The sequence below is a fragment of the Geotrypetes seraphini genome, chromosome 8 (assembly GCF_902459505.1).
Source record: "Geotrypetes seraphini chromosome 8, aGeoSer1.1, whole genome shotgun sequence".
NCBI lineage: Eukaryota > Metazoa > Chordata > Amphibia > Gymnophiona > Dermophiidae > Geotrypetes > Geotrypetes seraphini.
In genome coordinates, this window is record NC_047091.1 from 10,943,871 (window position 1) to 10,961,114 (window position 17,244).

Sequence of the window (17,244 nt, forward strand, 5' to 3'; positions counted from 1 at the left end):
TGCCAACATGAGTTAAATGTTGCCCGAAAAATCTGTTATCAAGCTGATTTTTCGGGCAAAATTTAACTGAACGTTCATCAACATTTGGGCATTCGCCTAGAAGTTTCGTATACAGTTCATTTTTACCGTTTCAGGTAAGGGGACTTGAGATGACTACCTACCAAGTGTTTCACCGATGTGACCTTTACGAAGATGGGGATGTGCATGTAGTAACTGCAGAGAGTCAGCGTACTGAGGCAAATATCCATGATCTGAAGAGCCATGAATGGGATGAAAAGATGCTCACGGTTCTAGGAAACAAAATTCAGAAAAAAAAAGCAACTCACATTCCAAGTGCATCTTCCAAGCAATACATATTCCAAGTCAACCAAGCGATCTCCATCCTAATGTTTTGCTACTCCCCATTTACCTTCTTTTTTTTTTTTTTATTAATTTTACTTCAACGTATTTTAAACCAGCTTTCTCTCCCCAACTTCCCTTTTGTTCCATGTACGTCAACATGAATCCGTCTAGTATTTTTAATATTTGATAAAATATTGCTTTTATTTACCTATTTTAATTGCTTTCTACAATCTTTTTATATTGTACACCGTTTAGACCAGGGGTCCCCAAAGTCGGGTTTTCAGGATTTCCCCTGATCTCATGCATATTCATGGGGGAAATCCTGAAAACCCATAAAAACATAAGAATTTGCCTCCGCTGGGTCAGACCAGAGGTCCATCCCACCCAGCGGTCCGCTCCCGCGGCGGCCCCTCAGGCCTATCACCTGTGCAGTGGTCCCTGACTATTCCTATAACCTAGCTCAACTCCTATCTGTACCCCTCAATCCCCTTATCCTCTAGGAACCTATCCAAACCTGCTTTGAAGCCCTGTAACGTGCTCTGGCCTATCACGGCCTCCGGAAGCACGTTCCACATGTCCACCACCCTCTGGGTGAAAAAAGAACTTCCTAGCGTTTGTTCTAAACCTGCCCCCTTTTAATTTCTCCGAGTGCCCTCTCGTACTTGTGGTTCCCCGCATTGTGAATTCGGCCCTCAAGGAGGGACTTTGGGGACCCCTGGTTTAGACACTTGTTTTGATAGACGGTATATCAAAAAATAAAGAAATCCAGAGGCCTGTACGATTCAACCTTCTCCCAACTGATTGAAATGTTATATTTTATGACTTACTTGCCCAAACACACTATTTACCAAGGTGTGCTAGCGTTTTTAGCGGCGTGCTATAATGCCACGCCTGCTAACCCCGCGCTACATGGAAAATACTAATGCCAGCTCGGTGGAGGCGTTAGCGTCTAGCGCGCGCTAAAACCGCGAGTGCACCTTCGTAAAAGGAGCTCCTATGTTGTTTACTTTCCAAAATGCCTTGAAGTTTTAAACCAGGGGTAGGGAACTCCGGTCCTCGAGAGCCGCATTCCAGTCGGGTTTTCAGGATTTCCCCAATGAACATGCAGGAGATCTATTTGCAAGCACTGCTTTCGATGCATATTCATTGGGGGAAATCCTGAAAACCGGACTGGAATACGGCTCTCGAGGACCGGAGTTCCCTACCCCTGCTCTAACATGTCCATAGACCAGGGATAGGGAACTCCAGTCCTCGAGAGCCGCATTCCAGTCGGGGTTTTCAGGATTTCCCCAATGAACATGCAGGAGATCAATTTGCAAGCACTGCTTTCAATGCATATTCATTGAGGAAAATCCTGAAAACCCGACTGGATTATGGCTCTCGAGGACCGGAGTTCCCTGGTTTAAACATTGACTAGGCTTCAAGTGGATGCCAAAATTTTAAGTGTAACATTTGCAACCATTTGTTCCTCGCAACAACATCTTTTAGCAGTCCCTTCTGTTCTACAATTGTTTGACGATGCAACACGCAAGACTATCCCGTTCAGGAGTTGCAGCCACTTTATGGAATGCCCTCCCTTTAGCCCTGAAACACCAACAACTTCAAATCCAGCCTCAAAACCTATCTCGAGATTTATACACACAAAAGAATTTATGCCACCCCCCCCCCCCTCCTACCATAAAATCCAAGCTACCCATCTACATCCCCACCCGCACCCTCCGCTCAGAAACGGAGATACGCCTATGCATTCCCCCCGGAAGGTCCCTCCTCTCAGAAACCGCCCGCAAACGCTCCTACAGCCACTTCATTCCCCAACTCTGGAACCAACTCCCCCCTCAACTCAGACTACAGAACTCACTAATGACATTCCGGAAAATGGTAAAGACCCTCCTCTTCGACTAAAGGTAACCCTCAGTCTACACCCAACCCCTTAAACCCCACCTCTACCCTTCTTTCTCCGTTCTAATCTTCTGCCAAAAATTTCTGTATAGTCCACTCTCAGCCTATACTCAAATAACTTGTATCTAAACTAAACTACTTATATTTAAACTACTGTTCTTAATTTGCTGTATAGTCCCTATATTTACACTGCTGTACAGTCTCGTATGTCCAAGTATTTAAATCTACTGTATATTCTTGTATGTCCAATTCACTCCGTTGTGAATGTTTACTTGTAAACCGTTCTGAGCTACTGGGAGGACGGGATAAAAATCTAAATAAATGCACACGAGACTCAGACAAAGGCCACATATCAGACATTCCCCTTTCTTTTCATTTTTATATAATGTATCCTGAAGGACACGGGGGTTGAGGGATACAGATAGAGGTAGAGATAAGTTATGAAAGGGCTTACAGAGAAGGCTAAGGGGATTAAAAGGGCTTAGTCGCCGGTCACCTTACAGGTCATGGACCTGATGGGCCGCCGCGGGAGCGGACTGCTGGGCGCGATGGACCTGTGGTCTGACCCAGCGGAGGCAACTTCTTATGCTCTTATCCCGCCCATTTCCCTTCTGTAGCAGGTCTCGTCACTAATACCTTGTCGTTCGTGCTTTCATTTCCCCCGCTTTTACTTATATTTTAAATTTTGCACAAAGTAAACCGCTTTGGTAATTAAAGCGGTATATCAAGACCAAGGGCTCCTTTTACTAAGGTGCGCTGGCGTTTTTAGCGCGCGCAAACCCCGCGCTAAACGAGAGATACTAACGCAAGCTCTAGGGAGGCGTTAGCGTCTAGCGTGCGCGCCATTGTAGCACGCGCTAAAACCGCTAACGCACCTTAGTAAAAGGAGCCCTAAATAAACTTGAAACTGAGGGGGGCGGGGGAAAAATTTCATCCCCCTCCCCCATAGTTTGACAATTTTCACATTACGACTATTTTTGCCGTTGGAACTTAATCATTCAGCCATCGTGCTGTGTTATTCTTCAAGGTATGCTGTGATGTGTACAGTTTGCCTTATTGCAGTGGGCTCTCATTATAGTGGGGTTTGAGATGGGTGGTTCCCTCGGGAAAGCAGGGAATTTCGGTAGGGAATTTGAGGCGGGAAAGTCTGTTGTTAAAATTTTAATATTGGCAGGAAATTTGAAATTTTGGCAGCTAAGATCATTTGTGAGGGTGAGCTTTCCTGTCAAAATTCAGATTTTGATCAAAAGACGTTCCCGCCTCAAAAGAACATAAGAATTGCCATATAGGGACAGACCGGAGGACCGTCAAGCCCAGAATCTCGTTTCCAACCCGGGTCCCAAGTAATAAAACAGATTTTATGCTGCCTCAATTTCCTGTGGGAATCTCTCACCTTCCCAAGGAAACTATCCACCTGAAACTGAAAATTGGCTCCTATGTTAGCAAAATATGTACAACCACCGAGAGCACACAGACCCGATCCTACCAAGAGTGTGAACTCTTCCCCCCATGCAATCCGCTAAGAAGATCGACTGTCGGCTCCGGGCGGCTTTCCCGCAGAGGAGAGAATCCTGCATTCACCGTGGGCCTCATCTGGGGCAGCCTCCTTGGAGCGGCTGGGGCACGGGCAGTGTGTCTGGGAGGGAATGCATGGATGGGAGAACATCTCAGGGGAGGAGACATAGACATCCTGGGACTGTCGGCCAAGTCTCTTCCCTGAAGAAGCCCTTTCTGGAAACGTCAATCGCTCCTCCTAAACTTACTTGCTCCACTTCATCACTGACGCTGAAACCGTGGATTGAAGACAAAGTTTTATTTTATTTTTCTTTCCAGCTTATGATTTATCTTTAATCTTATCTATTGTTTTGCCTTTTGTCTTTGTTTTGTTCTATTTCTATCATTTAAATTTCTCCAGAATTCTACTGTTCAACGGCTCCCCCTTCTGCTTCTATTCCTTTCCCTCCTCTCTTCTACCTTCCAAAGTATTTAGATCAATGCTGTCTTGTTAAAATGTTTATTTTATTTTTATTTTTCCTCTAACTCTACTTTTCACTTCTCTATTACCCTCCAGGTACTTTAGTTAGATTGTGAGCCTTCGGGACAGTAAGGGAATTTTCCAAGTACCTTTCTTATTTCTAATCTTAATGTACATTTTCTGTAAACCGCTTAGAACCTAACGGATGTAGCGGTATATAAGAAAAAAATTACATTACATTACAAAAATCAAATATTTTTACATGCTGTAGGTGCTCGTATAAATTTAGACGCCAAGGTCGGTTCGAATGGTGTAAGTAGGTAGGGAGTGGTAGCCTTGAGGAAGCCCTTTGAATTACACGGGCGAAACATGTTGGTGATTCTACCCCCCGTTGGAAAAGCGTCTTTTGCACAGCTCAGTACCTTTAGTACATATTTATTCAAGATAAACATTAAAGTAAATTCAATTATAACCATTGAAAGTATTTAAAGTATTTATAAAGCTGGATCCGATGACGAGTGGGAGCGTAAAGCCCAGCACTATGAAAGAAGTTTGAGTGCCTGGTGGCCCGCTGACGACCAGTAAGACAAGTTGTAATTCTGGATGAATGAAGTACGGCATGAATGTGAGACAAATTCTTACATTTGATTATACTATATAAATTTGGAGACATTTGATTACTTAAGCTGTTTGTAAATTAATTCAAGAGACCCATTCAGTTTATACTGCAAGGAAGGGAAGGGGGGAAATGATTTTGAATTTAGCTCATGCCTTTTTTAATCTGTAGCTCAAGGCAGTTAAAGTCAGGTCTAGATCTGCCAAGTTCTCCAGAGAGCTTTTAGGCTAGTCCTAAATTTCTGATCACCCCCATCCTCATTCATTATGAGACCTACAGCATTAATTTCACTGGGTAGAATCAGAGATTACAAATACCAGACTGCTTTGGGAGGTCAGTTCAAAGCCAGGGCTGGCCAAAACCTCTCCCTCCTGGACCTGGGTATCTTGGCAGCTCTGCAGGCTCAGAAGATATTTCCCTGTCCTAGGAGAGCGGCACATCTCAAAAATCCATACATACCTTCAGGACGCCATAGAGCAGGGTGGCACTGATCAGAAACAGCAAGATGATAAGCAGGAAACCAGAGGCAATACCCGCTGCACAAAAGACCAGAAAACTACAGTATTAGGGCTAAAATTGTCAGACCAATTCATGCGACAAAATTAGCCACGGCTGGTCAAGTGGCACTCTTTGGAAATAAAGATCAACAAACAAGCTCCAGGTGTCATCTTTCCATTCAACACCTCTGCTATTCCATCTGCATTGGCTTCCTCTCAATGTCTCGCTTTTAAGGCTCTAGGTCAGGGGTGTCAAAGTCCCTCCTTGAGGGCCGCAATCCAGTCGAGCTTTCGGGATTTCCCCAATGAATATGCATGAGATCTATTTGCACGCACTGCTTTCATTGTATGCTAATAAATCTCATGCATATTCATTGGGGGAATCCCGAAAACCCGACTGGATTGCTGCCTTCGACCTTGACACCCCTGCTCTAGGTGAAGGAGTTTCACATTATCTGGCAGCATTTACCAGCCCCTAGTGCCCTCCCATTTATTTTGTTTACTTAATGATCATCCGCTAGACCTTTCTCGGTCCTGCTCTCGGGCAATTATTATGTACCAGACACAGTGTTTTTTTTCTGTAAGGCTCCAGCATTGTGGAATGCTCTCCCTTCTAGAGAATGGCACAGGGACAGGCACTGACGGTTAACCACAGGGCCCACAGGGATGGGGCAAGGACAGGGACAGAGCCTTAAACAGGCTGTTCCCAACCAGATGGAACAGCATCTATAAAATGCTAGTATCAATATGTAAAAACTTAGACATCTTAGACGTCAACTGACAACTGAATTCAGTGATTACAAAAAACTGCAGAAGCTGCTTTTAGATTTTAATGAGCTGCTGTTAAATGACTTCATTTGTGTCCTGTCTGCCTATGATGTGGCAAAAAGTCTTGTCTGCTGATCAGACTCCTATCATCCGCAACATCCTTCCTTCATGTGCCCAATTGCTCAAGCATCTTACTGTTACTGCAACAGATTCATCTACCATTGCTGGCATCAAGGTATTTCCAGCATTTAACAGACACTTCTTTTCCTACACTGTGTTGGCTCTCTTTTACACCCAAGTCTGAAAGACAATCTAGGTATCTTCACACGATGACATAAAAAAAACAGGCAGTCTCGGAGAGAGCGAGAGCCAGAAGGCCTTGAGCATGCGCAGATGCTCTAGGCCCAACCCAGGCAGGAGGCAGGATCTTCGTTCGCCGGCACCGGCACGTCCTGCGGGATGGTGCTGCATGCCAGTGCCAGATGGGGTAAGGGCTTCTGTTTGGGCAGGCGAGGGATGCCAGTTTGCGCAGGGGGGGCGTTCGTGGGTGGGGGGGGAGTGATGCCGGTTCTCGGGGGTGGTGGTGGTGGAGCAGTACAGGTGGCCTCGGGGGGGGGGGGGGAGTGGTGAGGTGGAGCAGCGCCAGTAGCCTCGGAGGGGGAGAACGAATCAAACGAGTTTCCCTTACTTCCTATGGGGAAACTCACTTTGATGTACGGGCAATTTGGTTTACGAGCATGCTTCTGGAACGAATTATGCTCGTAAACCAAGGTTCCACTGTATATAATAAATTTACAAGACAACACGTTAAATATGGGATCCGCTGTGGAAGAAGCATTAGAAATAGTTGCAGGTTCTATGAGTAAGATACATGACTTGTTCCCTCTTTTACTAAGGTGTGCTAATCGGTTAGCGCGCCTTAGAAAAAGGACCCCTTGATGTCTGAAATCAGTTAGCAGTTAACCTTGGCAAAACACTGGGAGAGGGGGGGGGGGTCGATATTGAAAGCCTTTTTTGCCAGCCAGCAACGGCCGCGCCGTCCACAGACTCACCGATTTTGTAGTAAAGATTGCTGCTAACTTTGCATTCTCTCTTCCCATTGGCAACTTCCAAAGCATGCTCGATCAAGAACAGGACGCTCATCGACTGAGGAGAGACAGGAAAAAGAAGCAATCTGATTATTACATTACATTACAGTGGTGCCTCACACAACGAACTTAATTGGTTCCAGGAGCAAGTTTGTTATGCGAAAAGTTCGTTATGTGAAACGCGTTTTCCCATAACAATACATGTTAAAAAAAATAATTCGTTCTTCAGCATAAAATATGCTAAGATGACATAAAAAAAGATAAATTTTTTGTTATTATTTTTATTTAGATACATCTAAAAACATAATTGTTTTTTAAAACAACACACATTTTTTAAATTTAAAGACAGACTAAGTAGAGTCTAATTTTACAGTGAGAGAGGGCAGAGTCTCAGCGGCAAAAACTGGGACTTAACTGTTCATTTTTTTTTTTTTTCTAGCATCGGGGAAGCGGCGAGAGTAGCTCCGCCCCCCCCCCCAACGCATCAGCAGTAGGCGCCGGGCCCCTGCGAGCCGACGGTCCGCCACTGCACAGGGAGCCAGGCGGAGAGAGGGCAGTTAAGCGCAGTGCCTGCGCGGAAGGATGCAGCTCGGGCGACTTCGTTGTGTGAAACGAAGTTCGTTGTGGGAAGCAAGACATGAAGTTCGTTGTGCGCAGCGTTCGCTGTGCGAGGCGTTCGTTATGCGAGGCACCACTGTACATTACATTTGTGATTTCTATTCCGCCTGTGCCTTGCGGTTCTAAGCGGATTACAGTTAAAAGAGATCAGGACATTACCGAGAGAATTACATTACAACGATTTAAGTAAATTACATGTTGTGGTATAGAAATACAAGTATAAGATATCTGGATTTATCGATAGAATAGCTTGACAGGGTTCAAGTAGTTACAAGGTTCAGTGGGGAAAACAATATAGGCAACTGAAGAAAGATACCTAACTTTGAAGGAATCAGTTAAGTGGATACCTATGGGAGATGCTTATTTAGGAGAAGGTTAAGTGGATACCTAAGGGAGATGCTTATTTAGGAGAAGGTTAAGTGGATACCTAAGGGAGATGCTTATTTAGGAGAAGGTTAAATGGATACCTAAGGGAGATGCTTATTTAGGAGAAGGTTAAGTGGATACCTAAGGGAGATGCTTATTTAGGAGAAGGTTAAATGGATACCTATGGGAGATGCTTATTTAGGAGAAGGTTAAGTGGATACCTAAGGGAGATGCTTATTTAGGAGAAGGTTAAATGGATACCTATGGGAGATGCTTATTTAGGAGAAGGTTAAGTGGATACCTAAGGGAGATGCTTATTTAGGAGAAGGTTAAGTGGATACCTAAGGGAGATGCTTATTTAGGAGAAGGTTAAGTGGATACCTAAGGGAGATGCTTATTTAGGAGAAGGTTAAATGGATACCTAAGGGAGATGCTTATTTAGGAGAAGGTTAAATGGATACCTATGGGAGATGCTTATTTAGGAGAAGGTTAAGTGGATACCTAAGGGAGATGCTTATTTAGGAGAAGGTTAAGTGGATACCTAAGGGAGATGCTTATTTAGGAGAAGGTTAAATGGATACCTAAGGGAGATGCTTATTTAGGAGAAGGTTAAGTGGATACCTAAGGGAGATGCTTATTTAGGAGAAGGTTAAATGGATACCTATGGGAGATGCTTATTTAGGAGAAGGTTAAGTGGATACCTAAGGGAGATGCTTATTTAGGAGAAGGTTAAGTGGATACCTATGGGAGATGCTTATTTAGGAGTTTAGATATTTTTGGTAAATGAGGTTCAAGGGGATGACTAGTGTGATATTTGCTGGGAAGAGTGCATGTGCGATTGGGGAGGGGAATATTAAGTAAGGACGTGTTTTTTTGAAAAGAAATGTTTTGATTTCTTTCCGAAACACTTTGATGTCTGTTGTTTTGATCATCAGTTTGGTGATGGTGGGGTCAATTTTCGCTGCCTGAGTTGCTAGAAGGCTGTCGTAAAGTTTCTTACGTCGGGTACCATTATGATTTCTATTCCGCCTGTGCCTTGCAGTTCTAGGCGGATTACAAATTAGAAGAGATCTGGACATTACCGAGAGAGTTACGTAACAATGATTACCTAGAGAATTACATAACAGTGATTCATGTACTTTACATGGTCTGGTAGAGGATTCAATTATAAGATATCTGGATTTTTCCAAAAGAATTACATAGCAGAGAATCAAGTGATAACAGGATACAGTGGAGAATATCAGTATATACGGGTTACAGAAGAAAAATTACCTAACAATGACGGCAGAAGTTTGTTGGATAGTGAAGATAGATGCTTATTTAGGAATAAGCATCTATCTTCACTATCCAACAAACTTCTGGGGGGAGGGGGGCAGGGTCATTTTTGACAGCGCACGCAATAGATGCCACATGCAAGCTTCTTTCTGTGCACCGACTTTGAAAATGTCCCATTTATGCAGGTACGTATGTATTTCCCAAAAGTATGTTCATAAAGGGAAATCTGTTCCCTGACCCAGGAACTTCTCAGTTCAAGTCACGTTTGCATATGGACTAATTGTATGCATTAATAATTAGGCTAATAAAGTCTTTACTAAGGTCAGTAAGCAATCACATTTGTTCAAAAAGAGACCTTGGCCACGTAGAGATGCTTACTTCATCACGTTATTTTGAAAGTGTATAAGGAATAGGACGCCGCGGCCAAGTCTTCCTGCGTGAACTTTGAAACGCGGGAGACATCGCTCCGGCTGACTTAAAGATTAGTTTTAAAGATTGGTTGAGAGCAAAATGTCAGATATCTACAAATAATAACAAATTATTACTTATAATGACTGGGGTTGCCATTCAACAAATTACATATAATTGGAAAAATTGGAATAGATTAAATTATAATTTTTGGTGGAACTCCATATGTCATATTTATAAAATGGAGAAACTTATTGCCAATACAACAGGGTTGTTTCAGGAAATTTCAAGATATTTGGGAGCCATTAACAAAGTATTGTAATGATTAGAAAAATCTTGTTTCCCTTAAATTTACAAGTTCAATTATGGGGTGGGAGGGAGGGTATTTTTATTGTTACATGTTGTATAAGTATTGATTATATGATAGATAAGGGTGGGGAGGGGGGAGATAAGAGAATATTATATGTATCATTGTTGATTATTAAGTGATATATTTATGGTTATTTGTATGGATATGTTATCACACTTATTATAAGTTTAAAAATGAATAAAGATTTAAAAAAAAAAAGATTGGTTGTAAGAATTTTCTGGATTTTCTAATTTAATTATAGATGTATATGAGATATTGATTTTTATTTATCTATTTATAGGGGGAATCCTTGATACAGCCATCTAGCGAAACATAGCTCTATGTCAGAGTATATACCCCCAAATCGTGTTTTCTTGCACGTTAAGATGAGTGCCTCTATTTATTAAAATTATTTATAAAGATTGCACTTTAAGCACTTTTGAAAATTTTTTGGGACTGATGACAATTCTTGGTGTATAATATACACGTATATTGAAACTTGATTTTCACACAGCTACACCACTGAGGTCTATGAATCTTTATAATCTTTAAAATCTAATTGTATTCATGTCACTTTACATACATAGCGGGCAAGAAATTTTATAACTGTCCTGTGACAATGCCCTTATTTGCCAGCCTGACCCCTAGAGGTAAAACCATGACACTACCGCTAGAAGTCTGAGAGGCCGCCATTTGAACTAAGAGAAATAAGAACATAAGAAGTTGCCCCCACTGAGTCAGACCAGAGGTCCATCTTGCTCAGCGGTCCGCTCCCACGGTGGCCCATCAGGCCTAGTGCCTGAACAGTGGTCCCTGATTAATTTTGTAACTCCTCGGAGTGCTTCAAACTACTGTAGAAATCCAGCGCACTGACGTCCTGCGTGCGATTGTCTGGGCGGGTTTGTCTGCACGCGAATGTCTCACGTACTTTTGACTGGACACCCCTTTCTCACGCAGACATTGTACAGGTAACACGCGAGTACAGCACAGATAGCTGCGGTGTGAACTCGGGGAAGAATATTTCTTTTAAAAGCAAAGTTATCATCACACTGAGTGCCGTATTAAGGGGGGCAGGGGGGCGGCTCTCCTTTGGCATCGTCTTGGGGGGGGCGCCAGCTCCCATCCTCCTCTCTGCCCCCCTCGCTCCTTTCTACTTTTCCCCCACTGCATGCGTGCCTTCACTCCCTCCTCCCCCCGATTGTCTCGCGTGGTTTCGTCTATAAGCCGAGAAAGGTGCAGAATTCAGATTAGCATGATGTGTGCATGCGTGCATAACCTTTCAAAAAAACCTGAGCCGTTAACGCCTTCTCCAGGATTAAACAGAAAAGGCCAGCGAGTTATTTAGAAAGAATTGTTTCCAAAACAGTACAAAAGCCACATGAATGCTAACATCCTGTTTATAGGCAGGGTTTCAACAGCTGCAAATCAATGCGTCTCAGCTCAGTAAACTTCATGCCTGAAGCACCGATATGATATTGTCTCTTTATTACATTAAGAATATAGCAAATGGAAGAAAGCCTAACTTTATATGACATACGCAGGGCTGGCTCAACCAAAAGTACAGCTAGGCGATTGCCTAGGGCTGTCAGCTTCTGTGGGATGGCACAAAGCACCTGCTGTTCAAACCAAATCCACAGACCTCCACTGCCAGACCACCGAGAGAACCATCTGTATATGGTTTTACCCACTGGGAGGGTGGGTCATTTTCAAATAAACAATAAATCCCACCAAAGGGTAGTCAAAGGAGATCGTGAAGGAAAATGGTCTCTGAAACCTACTTGGATACGGATATTGTAATCCGAGGATATCTTAATCCAATGCCAAGTTATTAAAGGTTTAAGACTTCCATCACTGGCCAGATTACCTCCACCTCCCTGTTTTTTGCAGCCCTAAGTGAAGCGGGAGACTAGAATAAAGTGTCCTGAGAACCCTTGAAAAAGCCGCGTCCAGTGGCGAAACGGATCCCCGTCGGGCTTATCAGTACTCTGCACACTTTAAAGATAAGTGAGATTTTGCTGTTTGTAAGAAAACCCAAAAATTAATGTACGATTCAGTACAGTTTGATTTACGCAAACAGGGAGGTGGAGGTGGAGGTGGAGGTACCGATAATCTGCTCAGTGATGGAAGTCTTAAACCTTTATTAACTTGGCATTGGATTAAGATATCCTCGGATTATAATATCCATATCCAAGTAGACTTCTGAGACCATTTTCCTCCACGATCTCCTTTGAATACCCTTTGGTGGGATTTATGATGTATTTGCGGATTGTTCCTAAAGAATCCCAAATACCATCTTCCGTGTTTTCACTGAGTGGTTCATTTTCAAATAACCCATGTAGCTGGATGAATTGTCATTTATCTGGATAAATGACTTTTGAGAAATTATCTTCACTATTAAATGAAGTTTAATATTTAAGAGTGTAGGGCCCGATATTTGGCCGGTGGTGATCAGCGTTTTCCTGACCACAGAACCGGCACAAGCACAGCAAGTAAAGTGCAATATTCAGCACTTACAAGGGGCCGCTGAAAAGTTCTCAGCCCAGCCAACAAAGCTGGGGCAGTCTCCATCGAGAGCTATATACTTTAGTCCGGTGATGTTCCACTTTTTTTTGTTCCGTCAGACAAATACGGAGTGGAAAAAGTGGAACATCACTGGACTAAGTGTATAGCCTTCGATGGAAACTAGAAGCCTGGGCCAATCAGGTCTTAGGATTAGTGGGGATGGGCGGTCCCGCTATGCCTAAGGCCTGATTGGTCCAGGCTTCTAGAGCCTGGGCCAATCAGGCCTTAGATTTAGCGGGGATGGGCAGGGAAGGGGCGGGCCCGTCTCATTTCCACGAGGCAGGCCCGTCGGCTGGACGGCAGCAAGACCCGTCCAGCCGACCAACATGTAAAGGTTAGTTGGGGGAGGGAGGTTAGTTTTTTGGGGGGAGGGGGGTCGTCAGGCTTTCCGGCAGGAGGATTGGGCATCCTCCTGCCCGCAATTACCAGTTTGGGGAGGAGGAGGGTTCCAGGGGGTTTCCGGCAGGAGGACTGGGCATCCTCCTGCCCGTGATTACCAGTTTGGGGGGTAGGGGGGTTCCGGTAGAAGGACTGGGCATCCTCCTGTCGGCAATGGGATAGGCGGCCGCGACCGCGGCCGCTATACTTATAGCAGCAGGGAGATCCCTTGCTGCCATAAGTATAGCGGCCGCGTCTACTTACAATTTGCATTTTGCTGGCCTACATTTTAAGCGTCTCTTCCTCTACTAGGGAGACGCGTAAGGGCCGCCTAGGTTCGCCTAAGGCCCTTAGGCGAGCTTAGGCATCTTGCAGGTCTCCCTAGGCTCCCGGAGGTGCCTTCAATATAAGCGGCCTGCCTGGGGAGCATTTTTTTAAAAAACGTGCATCCCGATTGGCCGATTAGACAGCTGTAGGACGCCTACAGCTGCCTAAAATCGGGACACACTTTGGAGAATCAGGCCCCAAGTGTATAGCCTTCGATGGAAACTGCCCCAACTTGGCTGGTTGGGCTGAGAACCACTAGCTATAGTGGACCACATCTAGTTACAGAAGTAACCATAATAGTGAATCTTTGTTTTTTGATAGCAGATGAAATTCTAGTAAAACATGGACTTAACCACCACTTTTGATACCGTTTCTCACTTTGTTATCTAGATCAAAGGAAGATGGTGTTGGATCAACAGTTCTCAAATGGTTTGTGTCTGTCCAGTTTTATTCTGTAATTTGCCTTATTGTCCAGGTCTGTTCTAAAATTTGCAGATTGTCCAGCTTTATTCCTTGGGTTGCATACAAGAGATCTATATTACATACTTAAGATTCATATTTTCCTTTTAACTATTTCTTGTTAATAAGTTGTACCCTCACTTCCTGCATTCTGTAATTCGCAGATTGTCCAGCATTCCTCGATGTGAACCGCCTAGAAGTCATTCGACTGTGGTGGTATAGAAGAATAAAGTTGTTATTATTATTATTATTCTAATCAATCCTGTTTTGTAAATTGGAAAAATCAATTATTTTCGAAGGGTGTACTAAAATCCAGAGTTCCTCAAGGATCTATGTTATCCCCAATTCTCTTTAATTTGTACCATGTACTTCTGGCAAAGCTACTCGATACTTGAGGGATCAATTTTCATCTCTTTGTGGATCACATCCAATTATTGGGGGGGGGGGGTCGATGATGGTCAGGAAACAGCATTAGGGATCTAAATGGCAAACTAAGTCAGTCAAGTAATTGGCTGCATGAACACAATTTGGTACTTAGCATGGATATTCTAATTGGGAAAGTCCATACAGAAGTTATTTAGGATTAAAATGCACATCACATTTAAGGAAGGTTATGTAAAGGCTAAAAGGACAGAAAAAATAAAATACTAAAACTGCCACCTGCTGGGTTTAAAAATTGGACTTAACATTAAATTTAGGATTTAAATTCCTGGGAAGGAAGTCATGGGATCAGCTGTGCCATTGTATTCTAAAGTATGGTAATTATTACAAATGATGTCACACATGGTATAAATCAGTTTGACTTTGATTTCTCCCTTTGGAGAGCACATAAAATTGTATGTATTGGCTCTCCCCAAACATGAAAAGTATTAATAACCATGTATTTGGTTATTACACGGCTTTTTCTCATGTCTGTTCTTTGAATTCACAGAACGGAGTCTCAAGCCCAGTCATATAGGAGAGAGAGTCCATTCTGGCTATTCTTTTGGCCCCAGCCTGGCTTGAACAGGAGTCATGGGTTCGGGGGTGCCAGCAGGAGGGAGTGGACACCTGGAACGCGCTTCCAGAGGGCGTGATAGGGCAGAGTAGGGTATTGGAGTTCAAGAAGTAATTGGACAATTTTCTGAAGGAAAAGGGGATAGAAGGGTATAGATAGAGGGCTATTATACAGATCCTGGACCTGATGGGCCACCGTGTGAGCGGACTGCTGGGCATGATGGACCTCTGGTCTAACCCAGCAGAGGCACAGCTTATGTTCTTATATAGATCTCTCATGGTCAAAAAAACCTCAGAGCTTTTCTAGAAATTCAAGACACAAGGTTACAACTTTCTACTGACTCTATCTCCTTTAGAATCTATCTTTACATACACTGACGACATTTTTATATTACTGGAAATTGATTCCTTGCTTTCAAATTTGACTTGGATATTAACTCTTCTGTCTCTAGACTTCAGGAATGGGCTTCCTTAGTCCGTATGAAATTGAATGCTTCTAAAACCAGACTGCTATAGTTTGGTCCCTTACTACACAATCTACCTCAGGTTATACCATTGAAATCAGGAGACTCCTTAACAATTGAATTTTCTTCTAGAATCCTTGGTTTTATTTTAGATTCTTCTTTATCTTTAAATAATCCAATTAACAATTTATCTAAAAAGTGCTATTTTAGTTTACAGATGTTGAGGAGAGTTCGAGGATTTTCCAACAAAATCATTTTGCGGTTTTGGTTCAAGCGATTATTTTGGCACATCTGGATTATGTAAATTCCCTGTATATCGGATTAACCAAATTTAATCTGAAGAGGCTACAACTTATTCAGAACACTGCGGCCAAATTAATTTTTGGAAGCCATAAATATGATCATGCCGCTCCATTGTCGAGGTTACTTCATTGGCTTCCTATTTACTGGCAAATTCAATTTAAATGTGCCAATGTAATTTTTATAATTTTACATAGAATTTTTTCACCTTTATTACCTATATCATTTAACTCTCTTTGGTTTCACACTACCAGGAATACACATAAATTTAAATTGCTTTTCCCTTCTGTTAAAGGGATTAAAACCCTAGGTAAATTCTCACAATCCTTAGCCTATTCCTTGGTAAAAGTTGGAACGATCTTCCCTCGATTATCAGAACGTCCTTATCTCTATCAATTTTTAGGAAAAATCTGAAAACTTATCTCTTTCAGAGATTCTTAACTGAGGACTGATCTAATTTATTGAAAATTTTTCTATTACCTTCATTATGTTTAATATTATATTCTTTTAAACTTTGCTAACTGGCCCGAGTTCTTGCTGGAATGATCCGGTATATAAGATGGAAATTAGATTACATTAGATGTGACTATCTTGGGTATATATACTGTGACTCTAATCTAAGCCTTAATTCTCAAGTTAATCATGTCGTAAAGTCGAGTTTTTAACAACTGTGTATGTTGCATCAACTAAAACTACCTTGGAAATGGAAAATCTTGCCAAGTTAATTCATGCTTTTATAACATCTAAGCTAAATTATTGTAACAGTCTTTTTCTTGGCTTAAGCAAATCTATCGTACATCGTCTGCAGTTGGTTCAAAACACCGCTTCTAGACTTTTGGCAGGGACTAGAAGAACAGATCACATTATGGTAGATGCATGAAATAGTTTCTGGTAGAGGTGGTGGAGACAAAGACTGTGTCAAAGTTCAAGAAAGCGTGGGACAGGCATGTGGGATCTGTTAGGGAGAGGAGCAGATGATGAATACTGTGGTTCGGCAGATTGGGCCACTTGGCCTTTATCTGCCTTCATGTTTCTACATTACTCCAGTATTATACAAACTATACTAGTTGCCTGTGGACCAACATATTTAGTTCAAATAAGTATTACCATTAGTTCAAATTGTATCAGTACTTATCAAATACATATTAGGTTCAAATTGTTGTGCATGGTGTTTAAAGATTGGCATGCCAAATCTCTCGTGTATCTGTCATATAATTTAACTAGATATTGTCAGCTAAGATCTTTATGCAAAAGGAGTTATTTTTGTTGCTTGGTCTCGGTCAAGCCAAATTCTCTTCAACGAGAAATCAATTATTTTCGTATATTGGTCCAACTCTGTATAATTCTGTTTTTGACAAATTTTTTGATGACATAACTTATTCATCTTGTAGGAAGGTGCTGAAAACTGTATTGTTTCATCAATACTATGGTACTAACGATGTTGTCTATGGATCATTAATGGGTTTGATGACTTTATCTGTTATTGCCGCATTATGGTAAAGTAATTGTACTATGATGTATGAGGATGTATTGTATTTGTGTATCTTTTTTGTACAC

At 42.4% G+C, this 17,244-nt stretch overlaps 1 protein-coding gene across 2 annotated transcripts in view; it reads right to left on the reverse strand.

Annotated features, from left to right (window-relative positions):
* Nucleotides 1-17,244, reverse strand: part of LAPTM5 (lysosomal protein transmembrane 5) — a 60,708-nt gene that overhangs the window by 15,152 nt on the left and 28,312 nt on the right. For both annotated transcript variants that reach the window (XM_033953928.1, XM_033953927.1), the window contains exons 2-4: nt 7,150-7,243; nt 5,292-5,368; nt 162-290 (exon numbers count right to left, since the gene is read on the reverse strand). In XM_033953928.1, coding sequence (XP_033809819.1) covers nt 162-290; nt 5,292-5,368; nt 7,150-7,243 — 300 coding nt within the window. The remainder of the gene's footprint in view (nt 1-161; nt 291-5,291; nt 5,369-7,149; nt 7,244-17,244) is intronic.